Below are 13,519 nucleotides of genomic sequence, written 5' to 3'. Positions count from 1 at the left end.
AGATCCGGTTTATCGAGGCGCACTCGTGGTTCCCGCGCAGCAGGAAGAAGTTCTCGGGGTACTTCACCTTGTAGGCCAGCAGGAGGCAGATGGTTTCGAGGGACTGCTTCCCCCGGTCCACGTAATCCCCCAGGAAGAGGTAGTTACTCTCGGGGGGGAAACCACCGTACTCAAAGAGACGCAGGAGATCATGATACTGACCGTGAATATCACCTGAGAGAGAGGGGAGGGACAGGGGTGAGAGAGAGAGAGATGGGGAGAGAGAGAGAGAGAGAGAGAGGAGCACTCTCTCTATCGAAGGGCCCCCCTGACCAGGGTCCCTTCTCCACTGACACCCCAACTTCCTTCTGGTGTCGATGAGCCTCTCGAGGAACCTCCCTACTCCTCCCTCTACTACCCTGGACTTCTCCACCCTCTATCCCCACTCCCATATGCCCACTTCTCTGCTCTCACTCTCCAGGCCCCCCTTCCTGTACGTACTTCCATCTCTCTCTCCTCCCTGTCCCCACTGGCACTAGAGAGAGGGGAGGGAGGGGGGGGGGAGGGGGAGAGGGGGTAGGGGGTGGGTGGGGAGAGAGAGGGAGCCTCGAGCTCCAGAAGGATGAGAGGCTCAGTTTGGTTGCCTATATTCCTTCCCACCTGTGTATCCGCATACCTCTCCCTCTCTCTCCTCTTCTCCTCCCCTCTCTCTAACTATTCTCCCCATCCTCTGCTCTCCCCCCCCCACTATCTTCCCACTCCCTCTCCCTCGCCAGCTCCCACTATCTCTCCCCCCCGGTCAATCATCTTTCCCCTCCTCCCATCGCTGGGATGTGAACCTATCTCTCTATCACCATCGTCCCTGTCCCCTCTCTCTGTCACCTATATCTCTGTATTGCTAACTCCTCTCCTATCTTATCACAACTCTGATCAGCCTATCACCATCGTGTGTCTCTAATCTCTCATATGTGATCTCATAACCAGACTTGGATCTGCATACCCAAATCCCTGTCCGGATCTCCCCCCTGTCAACCGTGGTGCTGAACACACACTATCTTGTGACTCCCCATCTAAGAAACATGGAGGTTTGTTACACTTTTGTTGAAAGTGTCGACTCACGGAGATCGTAAGGTCTCCCAAAAAAAGGAAGTCTTCTATCCCCCGCTAAAATTATTGTCTGGGTGTCCCTACTTTCCCAGCCGATCTCTTCTCTCCCATCCCTCCACCCCGTGTCTCTGTCTTGCCCTCCCCCATCAAAGAACCAAGGCGTCGGCGCTGTGAAAGGAGTCGTCCTCGGGAGCTCGAGGGTCGTACTACCCGACCGAGTCCTACTAGAGGAGTCCTAAACTCTGTGTAGGTTTTCGGTAGCCTAGAGCAAGGTCAGGCTCTCGGACGTTCACGTGGCAAGAATGCGGGCAGGGCCGCCGCCTCTGGGAAACACTTGACTATTGTGTTTTACAGGCTCTTCGTCACACTCTTTGTCGACCGGTGTCGGGGTCGGTTGATTGTCTGTTATACGGTGGACCGGGTGTCAGGTGGATCATTGTAGGGAAACAGTCTGGTAAAGCCATCCTAACATTGTAAAGCACAGAGAGGCCAGCCTCCCACTGGGACAGCAGTGTAAAGCACAGTCCAGGTCTTTAAAGCACCGGGAAGCATTGTATCAGCACAGAGAGTGTCTAGGTAACAAGCTCAGGTGCATTGTAAAGCAAAGCGAGGTCACGCAAAAGCAAGAGAAGACATTGTAAAGCACATTTCCACCGAGTAAAGCACAGGGAAGCATTGTAAACACAGAGAGGTCTGGTAAAGCATAGGGAAGCATTGTAAAGCACAGAGAGGTGTGGTAAAGCATAGGGAAGCATTGTAAAGCACAGAGAGGTCTGGTAAAGCATAGGGAAGCATTGTAAAGCACAGAGAGGTCTGGTAAAGCATAGGGAAGCATTGTAAAGCACAGAGAGGTCTGGTAAAGCACAGGGAAGCATTGTAAAGCACAGAGAGGTCTGTTAAAGCATAGGGAAGCATAAAGCAAAGAGGTCTGGTAAAGCATTGTAAAGCACAGAGAGGTCTTGTAAAGCACAGAGAAGCATTGTAAAGCACAGAGAGGTCTGGTAAAGCATAGGGAAGCATTGTAAAGCACAGAGAGGTCTGGTAAAGCATAGGGAAGCATTGTAAAGCACAGAGAGGTCTGGTAAAGCATAGGGAAGCATTGTAAAGCACAGAGAGGTCTGGTAAAGCATAGGGAAGCATTGTAAAGCACAGAGAGGTCTGGTAAAGCATAGGGAAGCATTGTAAAGCACAGAGAGGTCTGGTAAAGCACAGGGAAGCATTGTAAAGCACAGAGAGGTCTGGTAAAGCATAGGGAAGCATTGTAAAGCACAGAGAGGTCTGGTAAAGCATAGGGAAGCATTGTAAAGCACAGAGAGGTCTGGTAAAGCATATGGAAGCATTGTAAAGCACAGAGAGGTCTGGTAAAGCATAGGGAAGCATTGTAAAGCACAGAGAGGTCTGGTAAAGCATAGGGAAGCATTGTAAAGCACAGAGAGGTATGGTAAAGCATAGGGAAGCATTGTAAAGCACAAGATCGGGCCATTTTGTTTGTGCAAAAAATCAAAGTGCAATGTTTCTTCCCTCTGCGCATGTCTTTGGCAATTTTTCTTCGTATTGTATATTATTATTATTATGATTATATTATTATGATTATTAATTATCCCTGATGTTTCACGCACAACAAACTATTTCGTGGGAGTCAGCGTGTTGTTTGATAAAGCATAGGACATTGTACACACACACACACACACAGCACAGGGTTATAATCACCTTCCAGCAGTCTGCTGATGATCGAGTCGATGTTCAGCTTCTCGGTTTCTGCCGCCGCCATTTCCTTATCCGGAGAGATCCCGTCCCGTCGACTTTAAACAAAATCACACTGAATTACTAACAAGAAACTCGGAGCGGCTTCCCCAAAACTTCGTTCAGCAGTTCGATAGATCAACATCTGCATGCACACGCTCTTTAGCATCGGTCGGTTGCATTAGCTGATAAAAAGTCCGTTCAATTATCAGTAGTATTAATAAGCTAAATATACATACGTGCCTATAGAAACGGGCAGGGCAAGCTATTTGTTTAGTGGTGCAATGCTTGGTCTTTGAGCTCGCCGACGGGGTTGCATAAGCTAGTGGACATCTAGTGTACAAATCGAGCAAGAGCGACGGAGACAGCGAGGGAACAGAGAGAGATACTTTGAATTTATCAAAAACCTCGTCTCTCCTCAGAAAGCAGGAAACTCTGAACGGAAGGGTGGAATTGAAATGAAAAAAAACGAAGAAAAAAAAAAAACCCACGAAGATAAAAGCCGACGTTGCCCGCTGCTGGTCGGGAATGGGAAGTGCGTGGATGCGTTTCCTAAACGTGTGTCTGGAGAGCAACGCCCGTCCGGCTGCGGTGAGGCTCGCCCAGGATCTTCTTTGGCTCAGAAGTTATTGAGAGGAGCAGAATTTGGGGGTGTCTGTCTGCAGCTTTAATGAAACGAAACTCTTTTCAGAGTGCAGTAAACTAACACAGACACCAAGAAGAAGGGATTATACTGTAGCTCTGTCTGTTGTATTGTAGCTTTCGGAGAGAAGGACAGGCACGAGAGAATGAGGTCTGTCAACTCTCCGAAAAAGTGTGTATTCTTTACATTCTTCAATAGTAAGAACGCCTCCGTGTTGAAAAATAGTGCCTCCTATTTTCTGTTCTGAATGCCCCTTTGTCTAATCTCCATTTGTGACCCCTGGCCCTTGTTTCTTTTTTCAGGCTGAAAAAGTCCCTTGGGTCAACAATGTCAATACCTTTGAGGATTCTGAATGCTTGAACTGATATTACAGACAATCACAGACACATACAGTCACACAGAGTACCCACCACATATAGAGAGTTCATAGACATGTGAGTATAGGACACATCAGATATAGATCTCTGGAACAGTGTTCTAAAACTGATACACTGTCACACGTAGGTGACACACTAGACACAGTGTGCATCTCTGTGTGTCTGTGTGTCTGGTAAGTATCAGAGTGTTCACAGACACGTAGTGTAACTCTGTGTGTGTGTGTGTGTGTGTGTCTGTATCTGTGTGTGTCACAGAGGAACAGAAGGACACACAAAAGAGAAGAGCTGTGTTTGTGTGTGTCTTGTTTGTAAGACACAGACACAATAGACATAGACACATAGACATAGACATAGGAACAGCACAAACACCTACAGAGACACAGTCAACACATTAGAGACACAACAGACACATAAACATAGACACACCACAGTGTGAGTCACACCACCACGCACAGTTGTAGCATAGAACACACAAAAAACACAAACACACAGACACAGTCTTACAAACACAGAGACACAGACCATACATAGACACCACAGTCACCACACACACAGACATAGACACACACAGGGGAACAGACACACAAAAAAGACACAGACAAAGACAACCACACACACACCACACAGTACAAACACAGTCACAAACAGACACATATAGACATAGACACACTAGTTCATTAGACACACAAAGTCACAGAGAGTACAGGACACAAAGACACAGACAGCAGTCACAGACACATTAGACATCTGTGTGTGTGTGTGTGTCTGTCTCTGTGTGTGTGTCTCTGTGTCTGTGTGTGTCGTGTATGTGTCTGTTGTGAAAGTCTATGCACTGTGTAAGCTAGCACAGTTGAAAGGTCACGCTTTCACGTGACGTGAACAGAATGCGGCAGTCTGTCTGGCAGTTAGGATTCTCCAGCCGAGCTTCTCCAAGCTTCTCAATCCAGAGCAAAGGCAGGTTTTAAAATGTGTTTAAATTGATAGAAACTCGATTTATCGGAGGAGCGACAGAAGCCAGAAACGATCAGAACGACAGAAGCAAAAAAACACACAGGAGGAGAGGAGGAAGAGGAGGAGAGGAGAGGGGGGAGGGGGAGAGGCAGAGGAGAAAGAGAGGAGGAACAGAGGAGGCAGAGAGGAAACAGGAGAGGAGGAGGGAACTGTAAGAGAATGCAGAATAAAACACACAAGTTCTGAAAATGCATTTTATTTTGCAAACTTTAAAAAAATACAAAATGACAAACAAACATCAAAATATACAAAATGAAACTTCATAAAATTGTATTTGGCGAGTTTATATATTTATATTTAAAACTGATGTATAAAACAGAAGCTAGAAACTCAAAATGTTTTCAATAGACAAGAGAGAGGGATCAGTGATCCTGTTAATAAAGCTAATAAGATCTATAAATCTTGACTACCTATTATTTGGTCTTTGATCTTTGAGTTTTACAAAAGGTAAGTGAAATTTTCTCCTATCCACTCGGACAAGAGTGAGGGGGGGGTGGGGGGGGGGGGGAGGGGGACGCTGTTGAATATTTCGATGATCCGTCCACTCTCTTCTACTAAAAATTTTCTTACCAGGTGTCTAGGTATCCGCGAGGACATTCCCTACCTGGTCACCTAGGACAAAGTATCTTTCGGATATTCTCCACCTCTCTTAACCTAAATTTCGACCAGTTCCGTAATCGCGGTCGCGAGGAGGCATTTCCCTCCCCAGTCACTCGGAACGAAATATATTTCGATTATTCTCCACATCTCTTACCTAAAAAATTAATCTTTGTACCAGCTCCTCGCGAGGACCATTTCACACTCCCGGTCCTAGGAAAATTATTTCGTTATTTCCTCCCCACTCTCCTTCACTAAAAAAATCCTGTTAATAAAGCTAATAAGAGGTGAGAGAATGGATTTTAAAGATGACCAGCGCTCCTTTAAAGGGAGGGGCCAGTGATCCTGTTAATAAAGCTAATAAGAGGAGAGAGAATGGATTTTAAAGATGGTCAGCGCTCCTTTAAAGGTAGGGGTCAGTGATCCTGTTAATAAAGTTAATAAGAGGAGAGAGAATGGATTTTAAAGATGGTCAGCGCTCCTTTAAAGGGAAGGGCCAGCGATCCTGTTAATAAAGCTAATAAGAAGGTGAGAGAATGGATTTTAAAGATGATCAGCGCTCCTTTAAAGGGAGGGGCCAGTGATCCTCTTAATAAAGCTAATAAGAGGCGAGAGAATGGATTTATTTTACTGCTGGAAGCAAATTTAAAAATATGTGTCGTAGAAAGGAGCCGAGTGTCTCTTGGTCTCCAGATCCAGGTCAGTCTTGCTGACCTCCGAGGGGGGAAACATTTCGGCGTCGCGCTGGGCCTGGGTCACGTGAAAAGGGAGGCGCTGGGCTGGGTCACCGACCAGACCGCCACACCACCGCCAAGCCAAGGAGGAGGAAGGAGGGGGGGGAGGTAGAGGGTGGGGGAGGGCATTTGTGAAAGAAGCCTTTCGGTTCCTCCCCCCTTCCTTCTCCGCCCGCTCTCTCTCCTTCCTCCCCCCCCCCTTCTCCCCCCCTTCCAAAGGATTTCCTATACGACAGCATCTTTCACTCGGCTCACAGAGAACAGGGTCTAGGTCCAGTCAGAAGGAAAGGAGGCCCCCCTTGAAGAGCCAGAAGCGCGAGTATAGACCAACGCACTTTTAAGACGAGGAAGGAGAGGATAGGAGGGGCGCAAGGAGAGGAGGAAGGAAAGGCGGGCGAGAGGAGACCTTCCTCCTCCTCTCTATCCTCTCTCTCCACCTCCCTCTGCCGCTCCCTCTCTCTCCTCTCCCTCTCCTTCCTCTCCCTCTCCCTCCTCTTCGCCGCCTCCTTCTCTCGCTTCCTCTCCTCCTTCAGCCTTTTCTTTTTTGCTTTCTCCGATTCCAGAGGAGGGGCGGTCAAATCCTCCACCAGGATCTTGGGAATGCCGGCTGGGAACTGCAACAGATTTTTCCCCGCGCTCGGCTCCGTTGCAGACTTCCTTGGAATTCCCACTACAGCGGGATCCAGTTCCCTGGGATCCCCGGACACTCCGGATGGGGATTTCCCTCCGGGATCGGGAACGTTTCTATGGGAGCGCCCGGCTTTGCCATCGCACGCTTTTCCAACCTCAGATTTCTTATCTGTCGGCTGCTTGAACTGATTTCTTTGTCTGGCTTTGAAATCACTATTCAATCCGACAGCCGTCTGTCTTGTGGTTATTGGGACTTTATTGAAATCAATAGCTGGGTCTATCTGGACTTTATTGAGATTAATAGCTGGGTCTATCTGGACTTTATTGAGATCAATAGCTGGGTCTATCTGGACTTTATTGGGATCAATAGCTGGGTCTATCTGGACTTTATTGGGATCAATAGCTGGGTCTATCTTGACTTTATTGAGATTAATAGCTGGGTCTATCTGGACTTTATTGAGATTAATAGCTGGGTCTATCTGGACTTTATTGGGATTAATAGCTGGGTCTATCTGGACTTTATTGGGATTAATAGCTGGGTCTATCTGGACTTTATTGGGATTAATAGCTGGGTCTATCTGGACTTTATTGAGATCAATAGCTGGGTCTATCTGGACTTTATTGGGATCAATAGCTGGGTCTATCTGGACTTTATTGAGATCAATAGCTGGGTCTATCTTGACTTTATTGAGATTAATAGCTGGGTCTATCTGGACTTTATTGGAGATCAATAGCTGGGTCTATCTGGACTTTATTGAGATCAATAGCTGGGTCTATCTGGACTTTATTGAGATCAATAGTTGGGTCTATCTGGACTTTATTGAGATCAATAGCTCCAAGATCTTTCGATACTGTATCTTGATCGCAGGTGTTCCATCCTGCGGACCTCAGATATTTTTCCTGATCGACTGCATTGACACACGCAGCTGTTGGATCAATAACCTCTTGATCGGCAGCCGGCGGCTCTTTCTTGAGATCCGCTGTAGCCTTTGTGCCTTCAGCGCTATCGAGCTCTGCAGCCAGGAGATCAATTTCCTTGGCTTTACCCGCAGAGTCTGCCTCCTGATCAGCTGTATTGACTCCTGACGAAACCAGATCAATTTCTTCCACCCCCTCGATTTCTCTAAGCTCTCGACTCGGATCGATAACTTCTTTCCCCGCGGAGCCTGGCGCGCCACGTGCCGGATATTCGACTGGATCAACTGCCTTCGGGTCTAGCTGATCAACATTATCGCCGACTGGATTTTTACCCCCAGCACTGACCTCCGCAGGGTCATCTCCCCGATCGATTGGACGCTTTCGAGGATCACCGTCCCTGATCCCTTCTGCCGTCTGATCTATACCCCGATCAATAGCGCTGCAGAGACCCGCAGCTTTTGAATCTACGCCCTGATCTATCGCATGGACACCTGCTGGATCCATTTCGACAGCGTTATCGCGATCGCCCGTTCCTGATCCTCTCTTCTGATCCGCTGCATTGACCACTTCCTCGCCTTTTTTCCCAGAAAGATTTCCTCTCGTCGGATTCCGACCCTCCGAGCCTCTTTCCTGACCCCCCGCGGGCTCTCGAACCCGATCGCCTCTCTCCAGATCCACGGAGATTAACCCTGTGTCCTTCTGATTGACCGCATTGATAACCCGGAGGTCTTCAGCTCTGGAAACTTGAACCGGGACCGTTTTCTTATTGAGATCGTCGGCCGTACCCTGGAGGCATTTTTCCTGATCAACTGTATTGACGACCTCAGCTCTGCAGTCTTTAGCCCGATCAATTCCATTGGGGGCTAGAGCTATCAGATCCACGTTGGGATCAATCAGTCTTTCCTCTGTGGCTTTCGAATCTTTAACCCTATCCTTGCCTCTCGTCTCTTTCTCCTGATCAATCGCATTGATATCCTCGCCTCTCGTCTCTTTCTCCTGATCGATTGCATTGATATCCTCGCCTCCTCGCCTCTCGCCTCTCGTCTCTTTCTCCTGATCGATTGCATTGATATCCTCGCCTCTCGTCTCTTTCTCCTGATCGATTGCATTGATATCCTCGCCTCTCGTCTCTTTCTCCTGATCGATTGCATTGATATCCTCGCCTCTCGTCTCTTTCTCCTGATCGATCGCATTGATATCCTCGCCTCTCGTCTCTTTCTCCTGATCGATTGCATTGATATCCTCGCCTCTCTTCTCTTTCTCCTGATCGATTGCATTGATATCCTCGCCTCTCGTCTCTTTCTCCTGATCGATTCGCATTGATATCCTCGCCTCTCTTCTCTTTCTCCTGATCGATTGCATTGATATCCTCGCCTCTCGTCTCTTTCTCCTGATCGATTGCATTGATATCCTCGCCTCTCGTCCCTTTCTCCTGATCAATCGCATTGATATCCTCGCCTCTCATCTCTTTCTCCTGATCGATTGCATTGATGTCCTCGCCTCTCGTCTCTTTCTCCTGATCAACCACATTGAGGACATCAGATTTTGAATCTTTAGCCTGATCCTCGGATGTTGTGTCTCTTCCCTCAGCTGCGTCGCCTTCCTGCCTTGAAATTTCCTTCAAATCCGAACCCCTATCGCGATTCTCAGTATCCCCAGTATCCTCGGTACTGCTTCTCAGTTCCTTTCCAGTCCCCTCTCCCAGTCTCTCAGCCCTGTCCTGCTCACGAGGACACCCCATGCTCTTCCTCCTCCTCGGCTCCATTCCCAGGGAGAGAGGGAGCGAGAGGGAGAGGGAGAGGGACAGGGACAGGGTGCTGCCTCTCTTCTCCAGGCGCTCCCTCTCTCTCTCCTCTCGCTCGGCTGACTCATGGGCCGCGCGTGACCCCAGACACCGCCCGCGGGGGTCGAAGGTCGAGTCCGGACGCTGCTTCTGCCATTTCAGGAACTGAACTGCGGTCACACGCTCAACTTCCTTCTCTGAGAGAGAGACTGAGCAAACCTGAGAGAGGGAGAGAAAGAGGGGGAGGAGAAGAGAGGGGAGGAGAGGAGAGGGGGAGAGAGGGGAGGAGAAGAGAGGGGACTGAGAGGAGAGGGGAGAGGAGGGGGCCTGTTGAGACTTCTAGAGGAAAACTTTTCGGAATTTACACTGACAGACAGTGACTCTGACTTCTAGTTCTGAAACGGTTTGCCACTTGCCATTTACCATTGAAAAATGCTGGAGAAAGACTTCTAGTGGAAACGTTTGCCATTGAATTCACACTGAAGACACTGAGAAAGACTTCTAGTGGAAACGCTTGCAATTGAATTCACACTGAAGACACTGAGAAAGACTTCTAGTGGAAACGTTTGCCATTGAATTTACACTGAAGACACTGAGGAAGACTTCTAGTGGAAACGTTTGCCATTGAATTCACACTGAAGACACTGAGGAAGACCTCCCTCTCCTCACCTCCTGTATGAAGGCCTCCTCCTGCAGGCTCCTCTCATTTATTGAGCGCAATCGCTCCAGCGTCTCCAGCTGCCCATCACACTCCCTCGTTCTGTCCGAGGAGCCGAGAGCCGAACGAACGAGAACGAGGGCCACACGAAACAACACCTTCACCCCTGAGAGGGAGAGGGAGAGAGAGAGGGAGAGGGAGGGAGAGAGAGAGAGATAGGTATCAGATATCTGTAGCTAGACTTTCAATACAGGCATTCGCTGGAATTGTGTTTTGTGGCTCAGTGATTAGAGAAAGGGTCTTGAGGAGAGAGGGGGAGAGAGAGAGGAAAGGGGAGAGGGGAGAGATGGGAGAGAGGGGAGAGAGAGAAGAATAGAGTCTCTTCTAGAGAGGAGACGTGAGAGAGGAGAGGAGAGAGGAGAGTAGAAAGAGGGAGAGAAGGTAGAGAGGAGACAGGAGTCACAAGAGAGATCTGGAGAGAGAGGGGAGAGGGGGAGAGGAGAGAGGAGAGAGAGAGAGGAGAGAGGGGGACAGAGAGGGAGAGAAGAGGACGGAGAAAAGGGACAGAAGAGAGGAGAGGAGAAGTTACCTTCACTGAAGAACATGTCCCACACTCTGAGCAGGGTTGGGAAGGGCAGCGCTCTGGTAAACAAACACATGAACCACTCAGTGCAGTACATGAGGGGCTCGACCCCGTGCTTCCGGAGGTGTCTGTGAGCGTGCGGGCAATGCCTCTTCAACAGGGCAGCAAACACCTGGGCATCGAAGTGTACCCCCTCCTGAGAGAGAGAGGAGAGAGGAGAGAGGTGAGAGAGAGGAGAGAGAGGGAGAGAGAGGAGAGAGGAAAGAGAGGAGAGAGAGAGAGATGAGGAGAGAAGAGAGGAGAGGGAAAGGGGGAGGCACGTCGAGACAGTACCCCAGTCTGTGGGAGAGAGAGAGAGAGAGAGAGAGAGAGAGAGAGGAGAGAGAATCCCCTCTCTAAAAATGGTCATTCCCGACATCATAGGACCTGCATGATGAGAGTGACTATCTCTTGGTCTGTTGGTCTTCCGAGACACCAGACTCTCTGTCTCCTTAATGGTAAAACTTATATTTATATATATATAGTAAATATATATATATATAATATATATATATATATATATCAATATATATATATATACATAAACAATTTACATAATGGTTTTGTGGTGGTGTGGTGGTGAGTGGTGTGCGTACGTGCACGCAAGATGCGTGCGGGGGGGCGCTGGAGGCGACCGTACAAGTAGTCGTCGTGACCGACGCTGCCCAGGAACTGGGGACTGTCATCGGGAGGAGTCCGGACAGGACTCACATTCGGAAGTTGCCCTGGCTCGTGCCGGGGAAACCCGGACGGGCTTTTATTTATTTTTTTTAGTTAGTTGTATTTATATAATAATAAGAATAATAATAATAATGAGATCTGATGTATTAGTATATTATTATTGGGATTCCAGAGCGACTCTTATTCACGTTGTTACTCGGGGGAGAGGGAGAAGAGGACGCTGAGCACCGAGAGGATCCAGAGGAGGGAGGCAGAGGGGGAGCTCAGAGAGAGGAGTCCAGGACAGAGGAGTAAGGGAGAAGGGGAAGAGAAGCTCTCTCCGTCTCTCCTCTCTGTCTCTCCCCTCTCCTCTCCCCTCTCTCACCCGTGCCCGTCTCTTGACAGGAACATCTCATGGAAGGGAAACTGCCGGTCGATGTCCCTCTCGATGATCTCCACCCACATCTTCTCACCAGGGGCCTGATCCAGCTCCTGCAGGGAGAGGAGAGAGAGAGAGAGAGAGAGAGATAGGGAGAGAGGAGAGAGAGACAGAGAGAGAGAGAGAGGGGAGAGAGGGGGAGGAGAGAGGAGAGGAGAGAGAGAGAGGAGGGAGAGGGGAGAGGAGAGGAGAGAGGAGAGAGGGGAGAGAGAAAGAGAGTCCCTATCCTGAGGAGAGCGGAGAGCTCCAGTCTTCTGTGTGACAAGACAAAGAAAACACACAGACACAGACACACACACACACACACACACACACACACACACACACACACACACACGGTACCTTGTATTTGTTTTTGTTTTTCTCCATCCTGGCAGCAGCTCCGCACAGCAGCGGCCAACAGCGAGCTCGAAGAGAGGCTGGGATCCCCGTCCGAGACTGTAGCTTCACCTGAGAGAGAATCATAGAATACAGCTCTGTCCTGAGAGAGAGAATCATAGAACACAGCTCTGTACTGAGAGAGAATCATAGAACACAGCTCTGTACTGAGAGAGAATCATAGAATACAGCTCTGTACTGAGAGAGAATCATAGAATACAGCTCTGTCCCGAGAGACAGAATCATAGAATACAGCTCTGTCCTGAGAGAGAGAATCATAGAATACAGCTTTGTACTGAGAGAGAGAATCATAGAGAGGGGGAGAGAGGAACGAGGAGTGAGCAGAGGGGAGAGGAGAGAGAAGAGAGGGGGAGTGAAGGAGAGGAGAAGAGAGTTGAATTAATAGAGATGCCAGAAACATGAAACGAGTTCAGAGTGAGGGTTCAGAAAGATCCAGTTTGATGACAGGAATCCTGACCTTGCTGTACTTCCTGTCCACATAGCGATCCCATTGGCCGATCATGTCCAACCACTTGACCTCCCTCTGCCTGACGACCTGAGGGGGTGGGCCCTCAGAGCTGAACCCCAAAGCAAACAAAACAACAGTTACCATAGAAACACACTGTGATGACAATTTAGAGTGAAGGAGGGAGAGAGGGAGAGATTGAGAGAGGGATGGAGGGAAAGATTGAGAGAGGGATAGAGGAAGAGATTGAGAGAGGGATGGAGGGAGGAATACAGATACATGAACAAACTGGAAAAAAGTGGTTTGAAAAGACGAGCGCAACGATCGAACGACAAATCAATCAATCAGCAACTGAACTGGAATCAATCGATTACAGAGGCGGACAACAAGCAGTGAAAGACTGTCTGTCTGTCTGTCTGTCTGTCTGTCTGTCTGTCTGCAGCTGTGATGAAACTAAACTCTTTTCAGACTGTAGTAAACTAACACAGACTCCAAGAAGAAGGGATTATATTACAGCATCAAACATCGACTCACACTGTCTATTACACTGTAGTCCGAATTGTCTTCCACTGTACAAAGAACTACAGCTCCCATCACCCCCTCTTTACTACTAGCTAGCTTGAGGTATGCTGGGAGCTGTAGTTTTTTGAAGCTTATTTATTCAGCAGCTTTCACTGGACTCTATGAAGTGAGGAGTTCCTTCGGAGATTTTTATTGATGTAAAAAAATATAGAGTACATTTAATCTGTTAACAAGGGAAACATATTTCAGCAT

General features: G+C 48.5%; 1 protein-coding gene across 1 annotated transcript in view; it reads right to left on the bottom strand.

Annotated features, from left to right (window-relative positions):
• LOC121302127 (serine/threonine-protein phosphatase PP1-alpha catalytic subunit-like) overlaps positions 1 to 2,857 on the bottom strand; it is a 7,002-nt gene extending 4,145 nt beyond the window's left edge. The window contains exons 1-2 of the mRNA XM_041231948.1: positions 2,797 to 2,857; positions 1 to 291 (exon numbers count right to left, since the gene is read on the bottom strand). The exon at positions 1 to 291 is cut by the window's left edge and continues 18 nt beyond it. Of these exons, the coding sequence (XP_041087882.1) occupies positions 1 to 291; positions 2,797 to 2,857 (352 nt within the window). The remainder of the gene's footprint in view (positions 292 to 2,796) is intronic.
• Positions 2,858 to 13,519: the final 10,662 nt, after the last annotated feature.

Source organism: Polyodon spathula, chromosome 29, assembly GCF_017654505.1.
Source record: "Polyodon spathula isolate WHYD16114869_AA chromosome 29, ASM1765450v1, whole genome shotgun sequence".
Lineage (NCBI taxonomy): Eukaryota > Metazoa > Chordata > Actinopteri > Acipenseriformes > Polyodontidae > Polyodon > Polyodon spathula.
The sequence above is the reverse complement of the archived record's forward strand: the minus strand, read 5'-3'. Positions and strand labels throughout refer to the sequence as shown.